This window comes from Odontesthes bonariensis, chromosome 6 (assembly GCF_027942865.1).
Source record: "Odontesthes bonariensis isolate fOdoBon6 chromosome 6, fOdoBon6.hap1, whole genome shotgun sequence".
In the NCBI taxonomy this organism is placed as follows: Eukaryota; Metazoa; Chordata; class Actinopteri; order Atheriniformes; family Atherinopsidae; genus Odontesthes; species Odontesthes bonariensis.
Genome location: NC_134511.1, coordinates 26,466,286 through 26,491,722, shown reverse-complemented (window position 1 = coordinate 26,491,722; position 25,437 = coordinate 26,466,286). Strand labels below are relative to the sequence as shown.

The following is a 25,437-nucleotide window of genomic DNA, read 5'->3' as shown; positions in this document are numbered from 1 at the left end:
TGTTCCTCTCAGCTCCCTGCTACAGCTCTTCATTTTCTCCTTCTGTTTGAAGCGTTTGAATTGAACCATAATAGGTCATGGTACATGCCCATTGGGTCTCTTCACTCCCAGTTAATAATATTCTGAAAATGTGTGCAGAGTTTCCTCTGTGGCTGCTTTACAGGGTGTCTAATTGAGATTACAATACGCATACAAAACGTTTTACAAAAAGAATGAGAGAAGAAAGAGCTCTCAGAATGATCCGTGTTCTGTTCAGTACATACAGTTGGAACAACAGGTATATCCAAACAGCAGGTGTTGGACTTAAACAGTCAGTGCCCATGGGCGAGTGAGAACTGTGTGCTGCATATTGGCCAACACCATCCCTCTGCCTTTTGGTGTACACCGTCAAATACGGCCAGTGGTTCCAGAGCAGATTAAAATAGCCAATGAAGCCCACATTATTTTGTTCTACAGTTGACCTGCAACCAGGTAGGAAAACTAAGAAGTCTACTGAAACGGCCAATGACGTGGTCCATTGTAGGGACGTTGGCAGAGAGAAAACCCGACTTCCCACACTTTCAGATAGCTCAGCAGCTGGGTCATGTGAGATTTGGTCACCTCAGACTGTTGAAGAGAGGTGCCATTTGTTCCAACATCAGGGATGGGAATCGAGAACCGGTTCCGATTGGTTCAATCCATCGACATCATTTGCATTTATGCTTAACGATTCCCTTATCGATGCCGGGCCCCGCGTGCCCATCAAAACAACGACGTCACGCTCGCGCGAGAGGCGATCAGCGCGAGCAACACAGTGTGTCAGAGAGACAGAAGCGGTCCAAAGTGTGGCTTAATTTCACTAAAAAGGAAACTGACAGCAACATGTAACCTGTGTCACACCATCATTTCATGTAAGGGCGGAAACACCAGCAACACGCAAAAGCATTTGTTGACAGCGCACGGCATAAAGTATCAGGAGTGCCGTGTATTTGACGCTCGACGTCGCCAGTCATCCAGTCCTACACGGTCTCGCAGTGAGGGTAATGTCCTATGTTAAAATTAGCACAACGCAAGTAATGACAGATTCTGTAACGTTATTTGACGTAGGTGAAAATTAATGCTGTACAAATAGTATCTCATTTGATCCATTTTAGATGACAGCGGTGAAGAACCGAGTACTGCTACTTTTTCTACCTCCCAAGCTAACGTAGCTCCATGTCCCAGCCCCACTCCCCCCCTCTTTAGCCAGCAGCAAACACCATTCACACTTGCCGCAAAGGGCAAAATGACGCAGGAGAAGTTAGACGACTGTCATCGTGCAGTCACACAATTTGTTGTGAAAGTTTATCTTGAATCTTGAAAATCCACCATCCACATGCAAAGTTCTAAATAGTTAATTGATGGACAAAATAAGTTTTAAAAAAAAGGATACAAATTTAAACCTTTCAGTACTGATTACTGTCATGTTTGTCTTTCAGATTAATTAATTAATTAATTAATTAATTAATGTCTGAAAGACCTTTGAAAAACTATAGACAGAGATGCAGTGGACATGCAGTGGTACATGACTGATCCACTGGAAATAGACCCTCTGGATGAATGATCTAAATGCGTATCCTCATCTATTTCTGCTGGTAAAACTATGAACCTTGTAAGTCTTCTCAAAATATGAAGGAGTTGTGAGCAAAAAGAGAAACTGGCTCAATCTAAATTCCACTGAAAAAAAAAAAAATCATGTTCCCTCATAAAAACCTTGTTCCCCATCCCTCATAATCACCCCCTGAAATAGATACACAAGCACACCCAACCTGTGACATATTTTTCCAGCACAGCTCTGATCAAGGTGACAAATGACATCCGCCTGAACACAGATGCAAGTAGAGTCACAGTCTTAGTTCTGCTGGACCTGAGTGCTGCCTTTGACACAGTTGACCATGCGATCTTATTACAGAGGTTAGAAGGGTGGGAATCTCTGGTCGTGCTTTAAACTGGTTCAAGTCCTATCTGGAGGACAGGAAATATTTTGTTGAAATTGGTAACTGTGTCTCAGACCAAATGGCTATGACCTGTGGGGTTCCCCAGGGGTCAATCCTGGGACCCGTATTGTTCAATCTGTACATGCTTCCACTAGGCCTGCTAATACGCAGCTATAATGTGTCCTACCGCAATTATGCAGATGACACTCAGATCTGTGTCACTGACAGCAGGAGAACACGGGCCTGTAGATACACTGTGTCGCTGCATCGAACAGATCAGTGTGTGGATGCAAAACAATTTCCTCCAGCTAAACTCAGACAAAACCGAAATCATTGTCTGTGGCCCACAGAAACAAAGAGAAAGTGTTATCAGTCACCTTGAGACTCTCTCTCTAAAACCTATCTATCAAGTTAGAAATCTCGGGGTAATATTGGACTCAGACCTGAACTTTAACAGCCACATTAAATCTGTAACATCAGCAGCTTTTTACCACCTAAAAAACATTGCCAGAATCAAAGGAATAGTGTCTAAACCAGACTTAGAGAGACTGATCCATGCGTTTGTCTCCAGCAGGTTAGACTGCTGTAACGGCCTGCTCACTGGGCTCTCTAAACGGGCTATAAGACAGCTGCAGTACATCCAGAACGCTGCTGCTCGAGTCCTGACTAGAACCAGGAAATACGACCATATTAGTCCAGTGCTCGGGTCTCTGCACTGGCTTCCTGTCGCTCAGAGAATAGACTTTAAAACAGCTCTGCTTGTGTACAAGTCTCTTCATGGTCAAGCGCCAAAGTACATCTCTGACATGTTAGAGCCATATGAACCAACTCGGGCTCTGAGAACCTCAGGGAGGGGTCTCCTGCTGGTGCCCAGAGTTAGGACTGAACAAGGTGAGGCTGCGTTTCAGTTTTATGCCCCTAACATCTGGAACAGTCTTCCAGAAGATGTGAGACAGGCCTCAACTCTGACAATGTTTAAATCCAGGCTGAAAACAGTTCTATTTAGCTGTGCATATGACACCTGAAAGTATTTTATCTGCACTCTTCACTTTTTAATTACTTAATGATTGTTTTAATGGGTTTTAAATTTCTTTCTTTTTTAATTTCTTTCTTTTATTTATTTTTTTTATTCCTTTTTAATGGTTTTATTGCCTTCTTGTGATTTTATGTAGCTGTAAAGCACTTTGAATTGCCCTGTGTATGAATTGTGCTCTATAAATAAAATTGCCTTGCCTTGCCTATTTCCCAGTCACTCCATCCCCAGTAACACACATTCATCAATCTCCATTTGTAAAAAGATAATAATATATGCTCCCTGTCCACCAACTATATCAGCCAGAGACCGCTCGTGTCTTCTTACCGCTCCACCATAGAGAGCATCCTCACATACTGCCTCTGTACGTGGTTTGCCAGCTGCACAGTGGCAAAGAGGAAAGAACGCCAGAGGGTCACCAAAATGGCTGAGAAGGTCATTGGGTGTCCTCTACCCACACTGGAGGACCTTCATGGCTCTTACTGTCTCAGGAGAGCCAACACCATCCTGAAGGACTCATTCAACCGGGACACTTCCTGTTTGAGCTGCTGCCGTCGGGCAGACGGTCCACGGCCATCAGAACCAAGACAAATAGACTAAAAGACAGCTTCTTTCCAACTGCTGTCAGAGCCATAAATGCCTCTTTACGGTGAAATCTGTGCAATATACTGGTTTTCTCATAAGTGCAATATTGTGTTAAATATATAGTCATATTGTTTTTTTAAATGTAGTATTTATACTGTTTTTTTATATAGTACATACTGTCCCTTTATAGTTCTATTGTGTACAAGTTGTTATATGTCTGCACTGAAAGGCCTGCACCTTACTTTTCGTTGTACTTGTTACCATGACAATAAAGAAAATCTGAATCTGAATCTAAAGGCTGTTGACTGGCTGCAGCATGAAGGCTCTAGCATGGTTGCCGCGTCTGCTAGCGCGAGCGATTTCGTGCCCGCAATATATAGTGGCGCAAGTCGTTGCGCGCCAGTAGTTGCAATATTCTTCGTCACAGAGGTGGCGCTGCTACGTGAAGGTTACCGCTAACTACTCTACAACCACGAAAGTGGAGAAGAAAACAATGCCCCTGTCAAGAGCAGGAACACTGTCATCAATGATACTGCTGCAGTATCTGAATGATTTTAATGTTTTAATTCAGTCACTAGAGGTGAAGGTCTGAAGCCCCCGGCATCACCACTTGGAATCTCTGCCCTCTTCTTTGCCTTCACGTATCTGTCCCGTAGCTTCTTCCACACATTCTTACAGAACTCTCCCTCTTTCCCCAAAGTTCTGCCAATCTGTGCACCAGTTTTGGGAGTTTACGTGGTCCCTGTGCTGTTTCACTGCAGTTTCGTACAGCTGCCTGTACAAACGCACCTCCTCACTGAGCCTGGTCTCACATTGGTCCATCCGGTTTGTCGTTCTCGGCGCAGCCAAGTTACAAAAATCGACTGGTGCACGACAACGCGCTGCGCCGTCTTTTCAAGGCAAGCGCCAGGCCTGAAACGTCATGGGCCGCCACCGCCGAGAGCAACGCGTCAACTGTAAATCCGCCTTGATGCTTCCTGCTGGTGCTCAGAGTGACAGCAGTCAACGCAAGGCCTTTTAGAGCAGCACATCTTTTTAGCCAATAAGGCTAAATAATATATGGGATAGAACAGGAATGCCTCCACATTCTCCAAGAACCTCAGCCAGTGTGTGGTGTTTACTGCTGCTACTCTTACCTTCCTGAGCCAGGTCTCCAATGTTAACATACGTCAGCCCTGTCCGCTTGGCCACCTCCTTCCCTAAAGTTGTCTTTCCAACACCAGGGGTTCCTGTGGATGGAAAGATAAATACTAGTGTTAAGAGAAGATCCTTTCAAGTCTGCAATCAGAATTCACCATTTGCTGATTATGATGATTTCCAATATGCCGTTCTCTAAGGCATGAGGGACTGAGGTCAGCTTTCAGCCTGTGCCTCTGTATTGAAACTTTTATCTTCAACTAGTTCAACTATTTCTTTTTAGACAGTAACAAGTTCAAATGAGTAAAACATACTCTGATATGATTACGCAGTGGAGAGGCTGTAACCATGTCTGAACTTGAAACAAGCAGAGGGTGCTTTCTGTGTGTCTGAGTTGACTAAGCTGCATCATGTATAGTAACAAGAACACCGGCAGTAAATCATAAGTACGGAAGCCCAGAGTGGACGTGGTACGTCTAAAAAAATTTCTGATGGTTTTCTCGAGATAACGAGTTAATTTACCGATGGTTTTCTCCCCAGTCCGCCCCTGTTTATATGTGTTTATGTATTTCTGGCAAAGGTGTACCCATTGTTACCCCCCTTTCATTGAAAACTGAATAAAGTAGCCGGAGACGGCTGGCTCGACTGCAGCTCAATAGGCGTTTACACCCAAGTGATCCTGCTGATATAGTCAACTTCATCAGTGACCAGCTGAGGGGACCAGGCCGTCTCCATGGTTACTGAATGATGCACAAGAGGTGCCGTTATCGTTTTATCGTTAAAACGATAACGGCATGATTGGTGTGTGTTAAACCTGATTCCATTCTTCAAATACTGGTCACACCAGCGGGATTTGCTTTGTGCTTTTTCACAGCAGAATTGTTACACAAACGCTCCACATTCCATGTTTGATTCATAGGCTACTTTATTCAGTGTTCAGTTAAAGGAGGGTAAAAATGGGTACACCTTTGCCAGAAATGCATATAAACACATATAAAACAGGGGCGGACTGGGGAGAAAAAGTGGCCATCGGTAAATTAACTCGTTATCTCGAGAAAACGATCATTGTTTTCTCGAGATAACGAGTTAATTATCTCGTTATCTCATGAAAAACATTTAAAAAAAGTTTATATGTAGTACCACGTCCGCTCTGGGCTTCCGTACGTAAGGAACAGTGTCGGCAAACATTCAGCATACAAATGTAGACAATAGAACATAATGAACAGTGTATTTGTAGCTACAGTTTCACAGAGGAAAGAGCAGGGGAGCCCCCTGTCAGGCCACACAGGAACATCACCTGTTAGCAGAATATTGGGTCGCTTCGTCATCCTCACGCGTGCATCCGACACGTGTCTGATTAATGTCGATCTGAAAAAAAAAAGAATAATCCTATTATTCCGTTGCTTCTTTTCAACTCAATTTACATTTCAGTTTTTACAAACAACGACATGAAACAAACCAAGAAAAAGTATGGAGCCAAACAAAGACGAGACTTGTGTGACTCCTGGATGTTGCGAATCAATCCCGCAAACGTCAACAGGCGCTGCCGTAAACCGAGGCTTTACGTCAGTATTACGTCAATCAGTCTGTTTGTTTGTTGCACGCTGAGTCCCTGAAGTTTTACCTTCGCTTTTTATGGTGTAACAAGGTAAAGTTAACTCTGAGAGAAACTAGTGAGCCTATCTCATCACTAAAATGTAAAGTTCGCTAAACAGCCGTGGCTTCTTTCTCATAGACAACTATACGAAGACGTTGTGTTGGAATGCCGACAGACTTTGGATTTGAGTGGGTTTTCACTAATGTGTCATTTGTCCCGTGTTAGCTCCATCCCCTAGCATCACCAGCTGCCCGTTGGGAAACAGGCTCCAGGATGAACAAGGTTCCGCTGAGAGATAAAGCCGCTTCAAGCAGAGTAAGTCATTTTTATAAAGCACATTCCCAAATAACGTTTGGTCGCTAACAAAGCACAACCCTTTCACAGCTAGTGGAATTGACGTTCAGTAGAGTGCAAGGGGGCAAAAAATATTTAGGAAACATTTCTTACTCCTGCCCGCGGTGCCCACTGTTTTCACTTTACATGGGTCATTTTTTCACCACATTCTAAGAGAACTTATACCTCCCTCACAATGTAACTATAAGCCAATAGATTTATACGGTTTGCTCTAGAAGCCTCCAAGTGACAGTAAAACACAGAACTGCCTTAGTCTCCAATGTGAACTAACAGGATTTTCAGAGAAAAGGAAAGAGACTGTTTAACTTATATTCCCATTTTTACACCTGAAACATAAATACCATGCCATTAAAAGTGACCTTTTTCTTTAAATAAAAGCCATTTTGGACAAGCTGTCTTGAAGTTGGGCTGCACAGTAGTGGTTAGCACCCTCCCCTCACAGCAAGATGGTTCCTGGTTCGAATCCCAGCTGGGGCCTTTCTGTGTGGAGTTTGCATGTTCTCCCCGTGTATGCGTGGTTTCTCTCCACATACTCCGGCTTCCTCCCATCACTCAAAAACATGCATGTTAGGTTAATTGGTGGTAATTGTCTCTAAATTGTCTGTAGGAGTGAATGTGAGCGTGCATGGTGGTGTCTCGCTTGTCTCTGGGTGGATAAGAAGGCATAGAAAATGAATGGATGGATGTCAAAGAACCATTTCAGTTAACAGCCTCAGTTCTGATAAGAAACACTGTCTTCCTCTGGGTTTCTAACAGGTAAAGCACTGGGTGGACCCATCCTTCACAGATTTGCCAGAGAAAAGCTTCTCTGTGTCGAGAAGGAGAAAGAGCAGCCAACTTTTGGGCTCCAAACCTGAGACGAAAAGGCCCACAAAGAGGAGAGGAGAGGCAAGCATCTCTGACCCGCTGATAGAGCCAACACCAAGGGACTGGGATGGACCGTGGGTGGACAGATACTCGCCCCGTTCACAGGTCAGCTTCAGGACTGATAATGTTTATTCTGCTATCAGTGCACACATTTAAACCAAGCTACTAGCTGCTCTGCTAAAAGCCACCTCTCCTAAAATGATGAAAAGGTCTTTTGTGCACAATTGAAAATATTTTGATATACCTCTTCATTTAGCCAATTGATCCGGTCCTCTGTTTTACCTGGATTTTTACATTATATAAAATTTCTAAATTGCTGTCTCATTCATTTTTGAAAACATTGCAAAGGTTGCCAATCCTTATGTAATATAGCTGTAACAAAGCACGTACCCCATGGCTTCATTAATCGCAATTTCTTTGACATATACTTTAATGTTGAATCAGGAAAACAGATTGAATTGGTCAAACCCTGGTTTATTTGACGGTGTCCCTTTCTTGTAATGCATTCTGCAATTGTGTGTGTGTGTGTGTTTTTTGTGTAGGTGGAACTAGCTGTCCACAAAAAAAAGATTGAGGAAGTTGAGAACTGGATGAGAGCTCACACAAACACATCAAAGGTAACCCAAGGTTATATTGCCTTTTGTAGTGCACAACAACTTCAGTAGCCTAGCCTTAACTTGTAGACGTTAACCCAATTATTGCCCTGGTCGTGACCTTTCTTTTAGTGATATGAATAACATAATTTGTAAACTGTTGTGAACAAAATAAGTAAATACTAGATTGAAACTTGATTTTCAGAGGGGAGGATCTTTAAACAGTGTTTTCTGTAAAGGTCAGTGAAGCTGAAGATTCAGGTTTAGCTTACGTTTTCTCTTCTGAAGGGTGGTATTTTGATACTGACCGGACCATCGGGCTGTGGAAAGACTGCAACAGTCCAGGTTCTGTCTCTGGAGCTGGGCATCAGAGTTCAGGATTGGACTAACCCATCAACCATGGACCCGTACAGCAGCAGGCAGCAGGGTAAGGAGAAAGCTTTAACACATCAACACCTGAGATCTCCTGGACAATGTGCACACATTTTGGACCACACGGTCTCTGCCGTTGCTGTTCACGTCTCTGTCGTGAACAGCATGCAGGAAGCAGGACATGCATCAAAAGACATGCTGTCAAAATAGCTTTTTATTTTGTTTACAGTATGTCACATGGATGCTGAGGCTCCCAGAGAATTGTTTTTGTATTTAACCTATTCATCGTACTGTTGAGGAACTGAAAAGGGACACTTTGGAAGATTAACTGCTACGTTCCGATTCAGACACCTGAACTCAGCTGAACTGGAATTGTTTTGGGTCTGAACCTCACATTGGGCCTCATGCAACAACCATTCGTACCAACAGATTTGTTCTTAAGTCGTGCGTACGAGTGATTTAAGAGAATTTGCGCATTCACCAATTCTTTCGTATTTTAAGTTTTCTTTTGGTGATCCAGACCTGTTGTAGGAGTCACGTAAAATAGTCCGCTGTTATTCCAATCAAGTGTGCTTGACTAATGGATTGTTTATTTAATTACTTTGACTGCTCTATAGCCCAGGGAAGGCATGCCAGATTATTCTGGCATTCTGCGTTTTGCACAATATTGCCATGAACAAGGGTCTCCCACTGCCTGAACCAGCCCAGGCAGACAACATGCCAGAAGACCCCCCTCATGGACCGCCCCATCAAAGTGCCATCATGATGAGGCAACAACTGATTGCACGGCTTTAGTTGCAGTCATCGAGCGCCTGGCTATGGCGAGACGTTTTTTTTTAAGCCACCTTTTTGCACCTTGATGTCATTCTCATGACTCAACACTTCATGTCACAGGAGAGAGGAAGCACAGCCTTATATGGTATTATTTTGGGCGTGGAGTATGCAAATCTACTATCCTCGTGCACGTGCACTTAAATGCGCACGGGTGGCATTCATCATTTACACAGGTCGTTTACACACTTTTTTTTAAGTTAAGAGCGTTTGTTGAATCTGACGTGGCGTGTTAGTACGAGATCTTTGTACGAAAAAAGTGAGAGAAATTTAGAATAAAAATACGAAAATGTTCTTGCATGAGGCCCAATGTGTCCCGGGCTGTTCTTGTCTTTCTCAGACAACCCATAAAACCAGCACAAATTAAAAAGAAAATGTTTAAGGAAAAATGTTCATCTTCCCCAACAAGTGAACTCTTTGGTGACCCTGCTTTGCAGTTAAGGGTTAAAGGTTGCAGATGGTAACCCCAACTTACTTATACTTAACATACGTCACATTGTGGCCCAAGTAATGCTCATCAAACCATTTTTCAAATGCTGCAGGCACAGGCACAAACTGTCTCGTTTTATGATCTTTAAATTTCAACAACAAGTCAAGAGACATTTGCTAACTCATATGCAGCCCTTCTGGAACATCTGTAGTGCATGTTTGATTGATAGATAGATAGATAGATAGATAGATAGGAAAAGGGAAATTAAAAGAAAGAAAATAGCTTTATTGTACCAACCATAGAGCAAAGTCAAACTGAAAATCAGCATGATTTTTATTGATTCATGGCAATCTACATTTAGTTCAGTTTCATCCTAAAAACTTTTCTTTTCTCTATATACATTCAGATATGTAGACGTGAACAAAATGATGTCCATGTAACCGGTGTATTTTTGTATTGTGCTGGTTCCATAGATATAACTTTAAGTATACAAAGGAGAGAGATTAGGGGCCTGAAAGGAATTCATAGCTGGTACCCCAGAAGGAGAAGTTAGGAAGGGGGCATTGAAAAAAATTAAACTTGCACAACAGACACAATGGTTTTAGGGGCATTAAATGTCAAGCATATGAAAACTTTTATTTTTGAAGAGATTTTGTGTAATCATAACAGCAACTTCAAGACATCCTGGTTACATCCACTCAGTGTTTACCAATGGACACAATTGTGCTTTTAAGGGAAGAATACAGGCAATTGCAGTGTGATAGATGAAATAGATTGCCTTCAGCATTATTCTAAGCTTATGCAGACTTCTCTATGTTGTTGTTTTAAATGCATCTTTAATTATCCATCCTTTTGCAGAATGGAGGACAAATGGCTTTAGCTCCCAGTTAGCCCAGTTTCAGGAGTTTCTCCTCAGAGCTAACAAATACAACTGCTTGAAAATGGCAGGTGATGGAGGAACTACAGAGAGAAAGCTCATACTGGTGGAGGTATGCACAACACTGTCAACTCTGTTCCTGTGTTTTTCTGAAATGTTTCTCCTATTCCTCTTTAGTACCCCGTTACAACAGTGTTCTGTTACACAAAATTAAAACTCTGACTCCTCCTCCATCTATCTGAGCACAAAACACGTGTATGATTTTCCCAATTAATATGCTAAGTGAAAGCATGCTTTAGGTTGCAGAGGGAATTCAATATCGGTAAGTTTTCCTAGGACTTTTTGTGATCAATCTATCATGACTGTGAAGTGAATTAATCTGCAGATCAGAACTGAATTTTCCGTGTTGTGTGTGAGTGGCATGTGTGGAACGTATTTGGTCTCCTATGTTAAGTTTAAAGCACTTTAATGGCATTTTAAACCTCAGCTACAATGCATGTTTTTTATGAAGTATACAACCCACTTGGATTAAGATTAATTGAAACAGATCTCACTGGAAATGGTATTACTTAGGATACGTTGACACTGATGTCAGTTGGTTATATGCCATTTCAGGATTAGTGGGGAATGAATTTCAGTTTCAAAAGAGATGGCAACTTACAAACTCACACATCGGCACATACTTACGAATACACAGACACTACAGACTACACATACAAACACATCCATATCGGGGCACAAACCAACAAACACAAAAGAACATGTGCACACACTGAAAAACGTGCATAACAACACACAGCACATAGATACATACAAACATGTAACAGGACACTTGCATAAAAAAAACGAAGTTTTAATCATTTTAGATTAAACACTTTATTATGATCATCCTCTGGACTGCATGGCTCATAAATAACTGATTTGTTCTTAAAAAACAAATTACCCAAATGATAAACATTCTTTAAAACTTAAAAAATTGTAACAAGGTAGTAGTTTATAACAACAAGTTAAGGTTTTTGGTGATTTGTCCTCTTTGGTATAAAATTGGTTGCGATCAGTCCCTCCTGCCACGAATTGGGTCAAGCTCATTTTTAACCAATCAGCATTTGATAGATATCGATTCCTCTTTCTTAGCAGGTATACCTGGCTTTCTGTTATGGTGCTCTTCCCTGTCCGCTCAACATTAAAATGACCTTACATTACATTAAAATGCTAACATCTAGTTACCTTGTGTTGATTCTACTCTGTGGATAGTATGCATTGTGTGCCACAGATATCAGTTATGCGCCCCTATTAAATTTAATTAGAATAGATTACTCTCCATTTAAATACTGCCAAATCACGGAGGCGTTGCTGAAACGCGTCAAGCTCAACAGAGCAGATTGCACCAGCACAGGAAATCCGACACAGAATCAAAAAAATAAACTTCCGCCCCCTTTCAAAATAAAACACAAGACGTAGTTCATGTAGCCTATCATAACTTTACATCAACATTACGCCATGACCAGTGGCACCAGGTCAGCAGTCAACAGGTTCTTCCATGTCGGAGAAGCAAAGTGAGGTGTTTGTTGTTGTTGTTTCCCTTATACACTGTCAATAATGGGGTGTTGGCAGGACACGGATGCCGACTTCAGGGGTGAAAAGCAAACTTGGTTTATTTTTCAAAACAATAAAAAGTCAAAACAAAGGTGCGGCTGAGCCGGATGACGTAACTAAACTGTGGAAACAAAACATGAGTATTAACGTGACAAAAGACTTGACATGACTTGAAAACACTTAACTTGGTAGACGTGGCATGGCATGAAAGGTGAAAACAGCATATGGTGAAATCGGGGTATGAATTCACAAACTGAAAGGGGAAACCGGAAAACTAAATACTGAAAAGGGTGATTGGTAAATGGGTGCAGCTGAAGACAATGGACACAGGTGACGTGAGTGAACTAATGACCAGAACATGGGGACTGAGGAAAAAACAATGGCAAAACTAAGACATGGCAAGACTTAACTAAACATGAACTTAAAAACTAAGACCTGAAATAAACTAACACATGATAAAACACAAAAGAACTGAAAACATGGGGAAAACCCCATGGACATGACGTACAGTTTATTGCAGGATCTTGCAGTCTTAATTACGTTCCGGATTATTGCGGGATCTCCCATGAATACGGCTGGCTTGCAAGCCGCTGCCATGTGCTCCCGGTGGGAATTGACGCCAGTCAGAGGCTGGAGGGAAACCGTGGTGCAGCCGTTACGTGGTCCCCGGTGGAATCCCCCAGTAAGTGTACCGAACCACCTTAGGCCAAAGGTTGATGATCAACTTTGCAGTTGTATCATCAGACCTAAGTGTCATGGTACCAGCTAAAGGTTCAGCCCACATACAGAACACACTCAGGTTACATTGAAAAAATGTTTATTTAGAAAAGGTGAGATGATGGAACACAGGAACGGGACATCCGCTGTATAATGAGTCGGATAGTTAAATGCAAATAAACAATGGATTGAGGAGACTAGTTTTTCCAGGTCCTGCTGAGACATCAGGTCTTTTAACCTTGATGTAGTCTTAAGGTGATAGTAGGGTGACTTTGTTATTGCCTTACTACACCCAGATTTCTGGCCTGGTTTGTAGTTTTTAGGTGTATAGATTGAAGCTCTGTGGTGACCTGTTATCGTTTCGCTTTGGCTCCAAAGACAATTACCTCAGTTTTGTTTTTGTTTAGCTGGAGAAAGTTGTGGCACATCCAGTCATTAATCTAACCAAACCAAGAGCCTGTACAGGGCCTCGGTCTCCTGGTGACATTGTAATGTATATCTGCGTGTCATCTGCATAGCTATGGTAGTTTATTTTGTTGTTTTTTATAATCTGTGCCAGTGGGAGCATGTAGATGTTAAACAGAAGAGGTCCCAGGATTGAACCTTGGGGAACTCCACATGTGATTCTTGTCTGCTCAGATGTAAAGTTACCTATTGACACAAAGTACTTCATGTTCTCTTAGTATGATTTGAACCAGTTTAGTACAGTTCCGGAAAGACCCGCCCAGTTCTCTAGTCATTTGAGTTATATATTGTGGTCAACTGTATCAAATGCAGCACTGAGATCTATTAAAACTTAGACTGACATTTTTCCACCGTCTGTTTTCAGACATATGTCATTAAACACTTTGGCCAGGGTAGTCTCAGTGCTGTGGTGCTGTCTAAAACCTGACTGGAAGGTGTCATAGCAGTTATTTTGTGTTAAAAAGGATGGACACGGTACATATGCTGAACCTGCTGCTGATGTACCAACTGCTTGTCTAATATTTTGGATTTTGTCTGTGAAGAATTTGGCAAAGTCATTGCAGGCCATGGTGGAATGAAGTTCAGTTGCCACTAACACAGGAGGGTTTGTTAGCCTGTCAACTGTAGCAAATAAGGCCTGAGCATTATGACTGTTTTTGGTGATGATGTCAGAGAAGTAGGACTTCCTTGCATTCCTCAGTTGTAAATTATAAAAGTGAAGTTTCTCTTTATAGATCCTATAATGAACCTGGAGATTTGTTTTTCTCCATCTGCGCTCAGCTTTCCGACACTCTCTTTTCCCATTTTTCACCAGTGTGGAATTTCGCCATGGAGACTTCTTCCTTCCAGAGATAACCTTCACCTTAATGGGAGCAATAGCATCCATAACATTTAACATTTTAGCATTGGAGCATTAGAGAACACATTATGTTTAAGTTCATGCACAGGTTTGAATCTTCATGTGACAATTGAAGCTTCATGAGTCCCTTGAGAGTCTTTCAGCACCTAGTTCGACCTTTTGTATCATAAGCTTGTCCACCGGAACCTCAGACCCTTATGTGAATGTATACCCCACTCGCTGATCTTCTCTCCCCACTTCTACTATCCCCAACTATTTTGATTCAGGTTATGGCAATAAAGTCTATTCTAAACTATGCTGTGTCAGTTTATCTTCTTAGACATGCTTGTTTTCTTCAGGATTTCCCGAACCAGTTTTACAGGCAGCCTGGCAGCCTGCATGACATCTTGAGGTAAGAACTTAACAACTTACATTTTACAACTGGCAACTGCCTTACCTTTTTCACATAGGAAGCTGAGAGATGTAAAGATTTTGTGATTACACACTACCCTCAATAATGATATACATCTTATTTGGACAGTCTTATTCCTTCTGGTTTAGTTTTTGCCTAAGTTTTTGAGAGCTGCTTTGCCGCTGCTAAGCAAGCTTTATGATTCACTGTTAGTATGAGGAAGTGTTTCACCTGATGAAGAACATACTGCTCACTAAATGTGTTCAGTTTTTTTTTAAGGTTTTGTTATTGTCCACAAATAATTGCTATAGTACCTGCATGTTTCCTTTCTCTGTTTGAGATGGTGTTATCTTATATGTCTTCCAGGCACTTTGTGAAAACTTGTCGATGTCCCCTGGTGTTTATTGTGTCAGACTCTCTGAGTGGAGATGGCAGCTTACGCTCTCTTTTTCCCAGAGAGATCCAGGAGGAGCTGGGCATCAGCTGCATCAGGTTCAAGCAATGGACCGCTGATTGTGACAGGGCTAGTAGGCCTTTATGAAAACCCCAAATCACTGTGTTACATAAAGCTTAGAAATTCTAAATTCGATGAAAATACAGATGTGCTCTGTGGTTTTCATTGAATTTGTGTTTGCATTCCTCACATTTTGCCATGTAGTTTATTGAGAGAGCAGTCAGCTCCTGGACTCATCCTGGAGCTGACCAGTACCCAGTTTTCCCATGTGATGCTCAAATTATAGATACAGAAATATTGCAAACAAAAGAATAAGAATTGGTTGTGATAATATTCCTAATACAGTTAATTTACGTTTGCATTTACATTTATGCATTTAACAAATGCTTTCATCCAAAGCAACTTACAAGGAAAAAGAAGACAATTACATTGTCAAGAGTCAGGTAGACCACACAAACCTATGTTTAGGTTAGTTAAGTGCTGTTCAAGAGAGAGCTGGGTACCTTGTTGTCAGGAATGGCCTGATCTTTCTTGTGTTGAATAGTGCATAGCGGCACTACCGGGCAACAGAGGCCACATTGATGACAATCTTCAGTTGAACACAAAGTTTAATTTTTTTGCTCTGTTACAGTTAATGTTTGTGTCTGAATGGGTTTAGTCCTTCAAAGGTTACTATTAGATTTGTGTGTGACCTAATCACTATAGTCTTCCTGTATGTTTTTAACTCCACACTTGCTCCTTTGTTGTTGACCTTTCAAGCTTGTGTCCTCTTCCTGAGATCTGGGAGCTTAAGGGATGAATGCAGAATCTTAACTGATCATTATAGAGATAAACTAGATACTAAAACAAACAAATGAAAATAGATAAATTGATTAAACAAAATTAAACTAAAGACAATGCAATTAAGATGCACTTGTATACTAAGAAGTAAAACGAGCTAAAATTAATCGATTAACAGACAACTAAATAACTACAGTGAAGCTGCCCAATGTTTATTAATTGTTTCATGTAAAATTCCGATGATGTACAGTTAATCAGAAAGAAATACACCATTCTCATTTAATAAATCAAGCTTTAGCTAAAACAAGGTGCACCTCTACATGGCAGTCAAGGCTGGATATGTAAATAACATCACATTTTTAATATATACCCTACAGCTTTGTGTCGCGCAGAAAAAAGAATAATGGGATATCGGTTTTAGTGACACCCCATTTATATTAATGGTCTCTGTCTAAACATCCCTATAAACATTTTCTGGCTAAGTTACTGAATTAAGGCTGTGAACGTTTAGAATACACTGCAGAAATTTGTAGTAAGTTTCAATGTTTTGGCATTTATCTTGATGTTGTGCAATTATGTCTTTCAACTGGATGGTGCATTGTGGGGTTTTTTCAGCTTTAATCCAGTGGCCCCAACTACAATGATGAAGGTCCTGAATAGCGTTTTGACCCTCGAGACAAGAAGGGTGAGGGAAGCCTCACAGTTAATTCCACATAGAAAACCTTTTTTATTCTTACATAATTTCCTTTGCTGATCACTTTCAACAGACCAGTGGAAGGATGGGTCTCCCAGACCAGACAGCACTGGAAACACTGTGTTCAGGAAGCTCTGGGGATGTTCGTAGTGCCATCAATAGTCTCCAGTTTCTCTGTCTCCCAGGTCAGAGTTAATCCACACACCTCACCATACAGCACAGGACAAGTAGTCAAGAGTGTACACATGCCTACGGTTACATGTTTTACATTTGATTGGTGCTTTAGCCTTGTTTAAGTAAACTTTAGTATTTTTTTTTAGACACTTCATTGGAAAAGGGGTTACTGTGGAAGAAGGAGAAACCTGTAATGGCACTGGGAAGAAGTGTTTCTATAAGGAACCAGAGGATGAAAAAGTCAAGGAAGACGAAGGAGCTTGAAGAGCAGCAGGCTGTTGGAGGGAAAGATGCTTCTCTTTTCCTGTTCAGAGCACTGGGAAAGATCCTGCACTGCAAACGTGAGTCATGTCTCATAGTTTTACATGCAAGCCCTTCCTCTGGTTTACTTCCACGTATGATTTCTGCAGTGAAAAGTATTCTACATGCAAGTGTTGTTAGATCAATTTATCTTAGTCCTCTGTGTATAGAAGCTCAGAGGGCTTTATGTCAAAAAGCATATTTCCTTAAATAGAGGCTGGGTCCTTGTTTACTTCAACAGCTTTAGGGTACCAGGCTTCTATCAGAGGCAGGACTTTATTTCTCATTTGATTGATTGATTTGTCATATTTTTCTTCAATTAACGCTTTAAAACAAAATCTAGAGAAAGTCCTTCACACCAGCAAGCATCTGATCACTTAGGAGCTGGACTGCTGCACTGTGGCTTTGATTGTTGAAATTGTATTTTGATGCGTTCAACAGGAGAGAATCCCAATGGTGCTGATGCAACTGAGGGTGCCTCTGCACCTAGCTTACCGTGTCACCTGTTGCAGCATTACAGAGAAGCATTGCTAATTAACCCTGAGGTAAATGTTTTTTGTTTTTTTTGTTTATAGGATTTCTCCTTTTAATTTGTTTATAGAACATTCAGAACTTAATTTTCTGTCTTTTCATTCAGTTAGTTGTTGAGCGTTCACACATGTTGGGAGAAATCTTCAACCTGTACCTTCACCAGAACTACTTGGACTTCTTTTCTGAGATGGAAGATGTGGACCGAGCCAGCGAGTATCTATCTGATGCCGACCTCCTCACATCTGATTGGACAGTAAGTCTTTAGAAAGAAATGATAAACTAATAACCATGCTTTGATCAATAAACTTAACAGTATTCAGTAAACTGAAAAGTTCTTGCTTTTAGCATACTTAACTGGTGTTTGTACAACAACACTATCTGTTCATTTCTATCCCTCCAAAACTCTTGGTTGATGGAATCTGAACCAAGTCTGTTGTGTTCAGCAACATTAACAGGCTATTCAAGTGTACACTGAGAAACTCACGGACTCCCACACACAAAAGTCAGAAAAGAACATGAAGTTCTTTTTAAAGATGATCAGTGCTTTTCCATTACAGCAGGACAGCAAAGGTGTTATATATCTGTGTTTTGTTTTGTTTTGTTTTAGAGTCGCAGCATAATGAGTGATTATGGGTCTTCAGTGGCTACCAGGGGTCTCCTTCACTCAAACTCACACCAAGTGTCTGTCGGCTTCAGGCCACTCCACAAACCCAGTTGGTTGCTAGTCAGCAAAAAGGTATGACACACTGGGGCTGATGCTCTGCTCAGTCACAGTTTGAGGGTTTGGACAGATTTAATTCTTTGTTGTTGGGGACAAGGAGATAAAGTCAGCCAATGCTGTGTCCTCATATGATGCAGTCAAAGTCTCCTTCACCGTAAAAAAAATGATCAAGAAGCAAGTAATTAAATCTGTAACACCTGTTCCTACTGCACTGTAAGATAACACCATGTATTTCCTTATTTCATGATGATATGTTATGTGGGAAATGTTCCGAAAATGTATTTATCAGCTACTTTGCTGTGTCAAGTGCATACGCATGTTAGATCAAGGCAAGCTCTCAAATCCCAAAAAACTTATTTGGAAGTTTCCTCACTTGTTGTGACTGACATGTGCACTTCATTATGACTTCATTTCATGCTACATACTCTTCTATTTCAGTAAGTATTCAGACAAGCAGTGTTACTTGGGCTTGTGTTAGTGAGATGCTACTGTTACAGTTGCAACCAAAAATACAGAGCTTGTTTTGATTATCTTCTTATGATTATAAGTGTTCTAAAAGACCACTGAAGAGAGGGAAGGTGTGTGTGTTGTTGTTGTCCTTAAAACATGGTATTGGCATCCATCACACTTGCAACTCAACTCTTTCAACTCTTGGTTCTTATTTTTTAATGTAAAAGATTATTCAAACCATCCTGTGCCACTCATGCCACTCTCTATCTCCTCTTCCTCAATGCAGACTAACTGGTATGGAGTTTTAGATCTCCTGAAGTCCACCACCAGCTCTTTGGTCTTGGTGGTGTTCAGGACCAGACAGTTCTTTTTTGGTCCAGCCATTTAAGGACTCTACAAGGTCCCTGTACTCCTTCTTCTGTCGACCGAGCACACATGCCTCAACAGCCGTATCATCAGAATACTTCTGTATGTGGCAGGACTCTGAGTTGTATCTAAAGTCTGACGTGTACAGGCTGAAAAGAAAAGGAGCCAAAACAGTACCCTGCGGAGCCCCAGTACTGCATTCCAGCGTTCCAGAAACACATTTCCCCATCCTGACATACTGTGGTCTGGCAGACAGATCGTCTATAATCCACAATGTCAGGGAGGGTCCACCCCCATACCTAGAAGCTTGTCTCTCAGTATGGGAGGCTGTATGGTGTTGGAGGCACCAGTGGTAATTGGAGCACTAAGGGCCGTGACCCCCAAACTGGGAGAGTGGCTCCAACAGATCCCAGAAATGGCATCAGAGATTTTTGCCCAGAAGAGCTCAGTTCTAGGAACAGCTTTGATACTGAGGAGAACCCTCAAGCTCCCAGGCCTCTGGTAGAGGACCCGAGCCTGAAAGGGTGAACAACCACAAAAAGGGCGAGGGTGTAGGTTGTTATACCCCCAACATAACTACCTCCTGCATATACACTCTCCCCATCATCTGCTGGTATTTATGTGTAGCAGGTCAAGGTAGATTTTGTAAATATCAGTGCAGTGACAGTCATTGTTTCTTATAGCACCGTGACAACTGCCTGGCTGCCCAGTCCCTGTTCACGAGCTTCTGTCTTACACCAGTCAACCTGCATACTCAGCTTCTGCCATATATGGCCAAACTCATCCATCCTCTGAGGAACCAAGGTAACTCTCTCTCACACTTACATTGCACAAGTAACGTTATTTACTTAGTTACATCTGCTCACATCATCCCATTCGTATCGGCCATTGGCAATTAAAATCAAAGTTCTGTATAAAATGTGATAAAAGTATTGCGTTCTGTTATCGACCTACTTTAAATATAGTAATTATTGTTGTACTTCATCTCAAGTTCATATTGTTTTTTTGTTTTTTTTAAAGACTGTTGTACTTTTTCACACAACTTTCATAAAAATGTATTGATGAAGAAGACATTTTTTTAAAAATATTTTTGAGTGATCGCAATTAATTGATATGTTGTGGCATCTCATAATAATCCATGGAGCTTTGTTAACTGATTTGAATTAATGTGACTGTTGATGAATGGTAACTCACGTTCCCTATATTTTGGTCCCAAGCCCAGATCAATTTTATCCAGGATGTGGCTCAGATGTCATTGAGGAGATACCCCAGCAGGTACAGCACACACTTGATCTTCCTGCAATTTGATTCAAGAATGTTGGGGAGTCTGCAGTAGAACAGAACCAACCAGCTTCAAACGGCAATAATCTATACTGTAGCCTTCTGAACAGCAACTGCTGAAAGTAAATCAGCAGAGTTGAGTGTGTGGAGTCTGCACAATTTAAAGAGCATACACTTAAATATCCAACACCAGAAGCAACATATGCACACACTTTAACCACCTCCATTTATGTAAACGCAATAAGGTAGTGATGATGCATAATGACAAACTTTATTCTAGTGTTACAAAGTGCTTCACATAGAAATGAAATCTTGTAAAAACTAATTGAAACAAATCAATACAACAGTGTAAAATATGATACAATTGCAGGGCAGTTTTCCATTTAATCAGTCAGAACAAAATCAGCAAAATCAGCAAAATTTCTCCAATAAAATTACACTGTATTGCCAAAAGTATTCACTCACCCATCCAAATAATTAAATTCAGGTGTTCCAATCACTTCCATGACCAAAGGTGCATAAATTCAAGCACCTCTGCATGCAGACTGCTTCTACGAACATTTGTGAAAGAATGGCTCGCTCTCAGGAGCTCAGTGAATTCCAGCATGGTACCGTGATAGGATGCCACCTGTACAACAAGTCCAGTTGTGAAATTTCCTCTCTAAATATTCCACAGTCAGCTGTCAGTGGTGTTATAACAAAGTGGAAGTGATTGGGAACGACAGCAACTCAGCCACGAAGTGGTCGGCCAGGTAAAATGACAGAGCGGATGCTGAGGCTCATAGTGTGCAGAGGTCTCCAACTTTCTGCAGTCAATCACTACAGACCTCCAACCTTCATGTGGCCTTCAGATTAGCTGAAGAACAGTGCGTAGAGAGCTTCATGGAATGGGTTTCCATTATTATTTTTTATTTTTTTCCTTTCCTTATGGTGACCCTTTTTATGAAGTGTTTTGAAGTGATTTCAAACACCAAGTAAGTACAGGAGCTTCAGAGAAAGTTGGTAGACATGCTAACCAACCGACTTTAGATGTACCAACAAATGAATTTAACATGTCAGAATACTAAATGTCTGACATGCACTCCATTTGATTAAATTCTTGATTGCTCTCTTTCAGGTCACTTAAGAATCTGTTGTACCCGTCATCATATTGCTGACTGTGATGCACTGAATCTCTTGTCACATATTTCTGGTGTCCCTAAGGTCTCTCCAGTCTCTGCTTATGTCTTTGCTTTAGTTTATATAACTACAAAATATTAAGGCGTGATCTTATACTGGATCCTGCAGGCTTCGTTGACACAGTTTGTAATAATCAGGAGCTTTGTACACACTACTGGGATGACGTGATCACCGCGCACCGCTCCGTGCTCTGTGGCGGTCGGCTATCTTCACACGGAGTTTGCTACTAATAGTTTTGTGCAACATGGGAGGATATTTATCAGATTTTGACAACGTGGACGACAACTTTGAGTGCGATGGACGTCCTTACCGGAGTAAATAAGCTGTGCTGCAGCACAGTTGCAGGACAAGCAGAGATGTCCTGCTGTAATCTTTGCTGTGATGGTACTTCATGCTACTCACTTTGATGTTCTGGTTCGGATTCTGACTCCAACACATACGTCTGGATCTCACGTGTTGCCGCCTTCTAGCCGGCAGTTGGAGTAGTTGCATGTTCACAAGTCATGGTCATCTCCTTTCTGCGCTAATCTCCAGGAATTCAACCAATCAGAAAACACTTTAGCCAGATCCTCTCGTTCTCCCAGGAGAAAGCTCTCCCTTGTTCTGATCAATTACAAACTATTTGCAGTTATGAAGTGTCAAATCTAATCTAGAGGTAATCAAGATCAACCCATTTAGGCCGGGAAAGCATTGCCGCATTTCTACCTTTAAAACCGGGGGCGCTGTTGCGTTATTCTACCTTTAAAGCCGGGAAAGCGTACACGTCTTTTTTCCTGCAAAGGGTTGTTTTGCACCAATTTTCTTCAGATACTTTTATGTTCTTACATTTCTCCATACTTGGCCTACCTGGGGTTGAAAGTCTCGATAAATGCACAGCGTTTTAGCGGGCTTATATAGCTACGGCTTTCGGCGAGTGTGACGCATATTTTGAGCGACAAAAAAAAATATATATATATATATGTTAGATCGATTCTTTAATTGGAAGCTTAAGAACAAGCCGGAGTAATCTCAAGTTAAATGAAGTCTTTATTTCTGGCAACAAATGAAGTATCTCAGCGCTACTCGGTATGACAAAACTCTCGCAGGAAATCCGTCAGACAGAAATATTTTAATATTTCAAGATCACAATAATCTTCCAATTTAGAACTACAATAAAAAAAAAAGTAAAAAAAAAAAATAAAAAAAACACAAATAAAATACACTTCAATTGGATACTTTTTAAATTTATTTAAGCTGCAGCATAGTGCAGCAGGTCTCTGCAGGTGAGTTTTACTCCTCCAATTTCTTTTTCCACCAGATTTTCAGGTGACAGAAGTGCTGGGATGAGGTTAACCAGCACTTGAACTCTTCTTGAACTCCACATCGATATCTTAGACAACGCACATATCAGAAAATGTCACCGCTTAAACAAGGTTTTTAATGCTTCAACAAATGCTGCTGGAAGCCTGTTTGAAATCAGCATTAGGCTGCTATGCCAGGTTTCTTAGTGACAGCAGTCTGCAAGTGTTTTGGGCAGATTATGTGGAATAACAGCCATTTTTTATACAGGAAAAAAGACGTGTACGCTTTCCCGGCCTTGAACTTTATGCAAATTTGCCACGGCAGACGGAGTGCGTTATCCAATGACAGTCCTCGCTCGCAGATCCGGATCCATGGTGCAATATGAAATAATGTTCCATTGCTGACGATTTATACACATTCATTTCCCTCCAAAACTCAAATTTTTAGAGGGAGAAACTTCGGTTGGTTAAAATCACAAGTTATTTACTTTCCCCCGGAGCCATTCTACACGCCCCTCTGTACACACCCACTGTAGTAGCAACACGGCGAGACTAGGCATCCAATCCGGCGAGTTAAGTTGACGTGCCGGAACAATGGACGGCTACCGTTAATGGTAGAATAACGCAACAGCGCCCCCGGCTTTAAAGGCAGAAATGCGGCAATGCTTTCCCGGCCTAAATGGGTTAAGAATTGAGAAACTGGAAGTAATCACACCATGTCCACTTTGTATGCTTTTCCATTCCACTCAAAAGCCAGTTGTTAGTGGAAGTGGACCTGTGTTCATTTGGATGTTCATATTTCCACACTATGTCATGTTGCTGGCCAATTTAGTTAATCAACAGCAGGTTGGAAACCTAACTGTGAGATGATTCTTGAAAAATTTGTCATGTTTTTTAGTTCTTCAATGATAATATTTCTCTGTTTCAACATTAGTTGTATTGTCTTTGTACAATTTTCTGTTAAATATAGGATGTAAATATTTTGCTAATCGTGCCCTTCGGTTTTGATCACATCTTACAGAGTCTGAGCTTTTTCTGAATGTTTGTTCTCAGAGTTTGGAGTTTATCTAGGTTAAAACATTCTAGAAATGCATCATTTGTCCATCCATACTTGATCTTGGAGCAGTAAACACCAACTATTGAAAAGTGTCATTCCTGATTATTTCTAACTATGCTGACCAAGTTTGGTCAACTACTGCCCTATAACTTAGGTTGGTTGCTGCATAAGACGGCAAAAATGTGACCTCTTTATTCACAAATTTCCACAAACATATGCAAAGTGAACATTGTGGTATTTTCTGAAATCTCTAAAGAATTCTTAAAAACTGTTTCATACATATGCAGAATAAGCCAGCAGTTTTCACACTTGTGATTGGTGCCGTGTCTTAGTTTTGATTCAGTGCTCTGAAAAGACCAAGCAGAATAATATGCTTTACAGAAAAGCTGAGCAGGTAATACACTGACAGTGTATATTTTTAAGGTATTTTTCAGATGTATGTGTTATCTTTGATTGAAAGCCCATGCTAAGTGTGTGCATTGTGGTCCATAAGTTGTGAAACCAAACGGAGGTCACAGATCACTAAACATACTTGTAGTTTAACACACATAACACGAAGCACTGATTAGATACAATAGGATGGTGTCCTGTTAATGTAAATATGGTATTAAATTTCACACGGGTGTTTTTCCATGAATATGGTCATGCATTACTTTTGCACAATATCTTAAATTCACTCTTCGGCTTTGTAATGTGTGTAGATTCAAACTGGAGACTCTAGCAGACAAAGAGACGGGTCAGCTGGAAGAAGAAGAGGAGGAGGAGGAGGAGGAGAAGAAAGGGGGCCAAGGTGGGGCAGATGACAGTCTACCAGCCAGTCTGCCCCAACCTGTTACAAACCAAGTTCTATTGGAGGACGAGGATCTGATCATAGAGGAATATACGAGTGATTAATCCAAACAGCTCTACCATTCTTTCTTTGCTACAGTTTTTTTTTTTCATGCTTGAATGTTTGTTTTATATGTATATACATATATATAGATTATTGGCTGTTATGTGAAAATATTCATGCTTTGTGAAATAAAAAAAAAATGATTACTCAGTTATTTTTTTCATAAGAAGAGAATATTTTTGTCATAAAGTTCTTATTTCTCATATTAAAAACTAAATTTTGATGTTTTTCTTCACAATTGTGATTGCAACCCTTCTTTTTTTGGCTTCATATAGATGTCATCTTCAGCAAAGGGTGAATCTGTTGTTAGAATCCAATCAAGTGACACTAATGGATCACTTCCATCAGTTCAGACAAATAATTATAGTATTTTAAATGCATGTTTAGCACTATTTTTTTTATTTTTCATATTATGATTTAATTTTTCTCAGGGACTGTTGAAGCTCAAGTAGCCTCTTATGGACCATAAACAAGTACAACTTATCACAAACTTATTTTCTGATGTTTCCCGTGGCTGAAAAAAACCCAGCAATGTTTATTCAGACCTGTTTAGATGTGGATGAGTGTGTTAATAAAAATGAGAAATTCACTGAATTGGTTTCAACCTCAAATCAAGAAA

General features: G+C 40.9%; 2 protein-coding genes across 4 annotated transcripts in view; one reads left to right on the top strand and one right to left on the bottom strand.

The window, feature by feature from the left end:
• ak6 (adenylate kinase 6) overlaps positions 1-6,501 on the bottom strand; it is an 11,624-nt gene extending 5,123 nt beyond the window's left edge. Inside the window, exons 1-3 of the mRNA XM_075468164.1 lie at positions 6,170-6,501; positions 6,008-6,078; positions 4,710-4,802 (exon numbers count right to left, since the gene is read on the bottom strand). Coding sequence (XP_075324279.1) covers positions 4,710-4,802; positions 6,008-6,038 — 124 coding nt within the window. The 5' untranslated portion in view covers positions 6,039-6,078; positions 6,170-6,501. The remainder of the gene's footprint in view (positions 1-4,709; positions 4,803-6,007; positions 6,079-6,169) is intronic.
• rad17 (RAD17 checkpoint clamp loader component) lies at positions 6,259-25,437 on the top strand. 3 transcript variants are annotated; one of them, XM_075468160.1, is made up of 17 exons: positions 6,259-6,358; positions 6,533-6,622; positions 7,418-7,633; positions 8,071-8,145; positions 8,410-8,548; positions 10,613-10,743; positions 14,607-14,659; positions 15,026-15,151; positions 16,509-16,578; positions 16,661-16,772; positions 16,908-17,102; positions 17,503-17,606; positions 17,699-17,845; positions 18,200-18,328; positions 19,813-19,933; positions 20,347-20,404; positions 24,628-25,437. In XM_075468160.1, exons 2-17 carry the CDS (start codon positions 6,581-6,583, stop codon positions 24,818-24,820), a joined length of 1,911 nt encoding a protein of 636 aa, XP_075324275.1. In that variant the 5' UTR covers positions 6,259-6,358; positions 6,533-6,580; the 3' UTR covers positions 24,821-25,437. The 3 variants fall into 3 exon arrangements, with proteins under 3 accessions (XP_075324275.1, XP_075324277.1, XP_075324276.1); XM_075468161.1 differs by having other exon boundaries at positions 6,336-6,622; XM_075468162.1 differs by lacking the exons at positions 19,813-19,933; positions 20,347-20,404; positions 24,628-25,437 and adding an exon at positions 19,050-19,803.

Excerpts from the sequence above, each read along its gene's own strand:
- rad17 (XM_075468160.1), top strand. The coding sequence starts at position 6,581 with ATGAACAAGGTTCCGCTGAGAGATAAAGCCGCTTCAAGCAGA. Across the intron at positions 18,329-19,812 it reads GGTTGCTAGTCAGCAAAAAG|CACCGTGACAACTGCCTGGC; the intron begins GTATGACACACT and ends TGTTTCTTATAG. Across the intron at positions 20,405-24,627 it reads TTGAGGAGATACCCCAGCAG|ATTCAAACTGGAGACTCTAG; the intron begins GTACAGCACACA and ends TAATGTGTGTAG.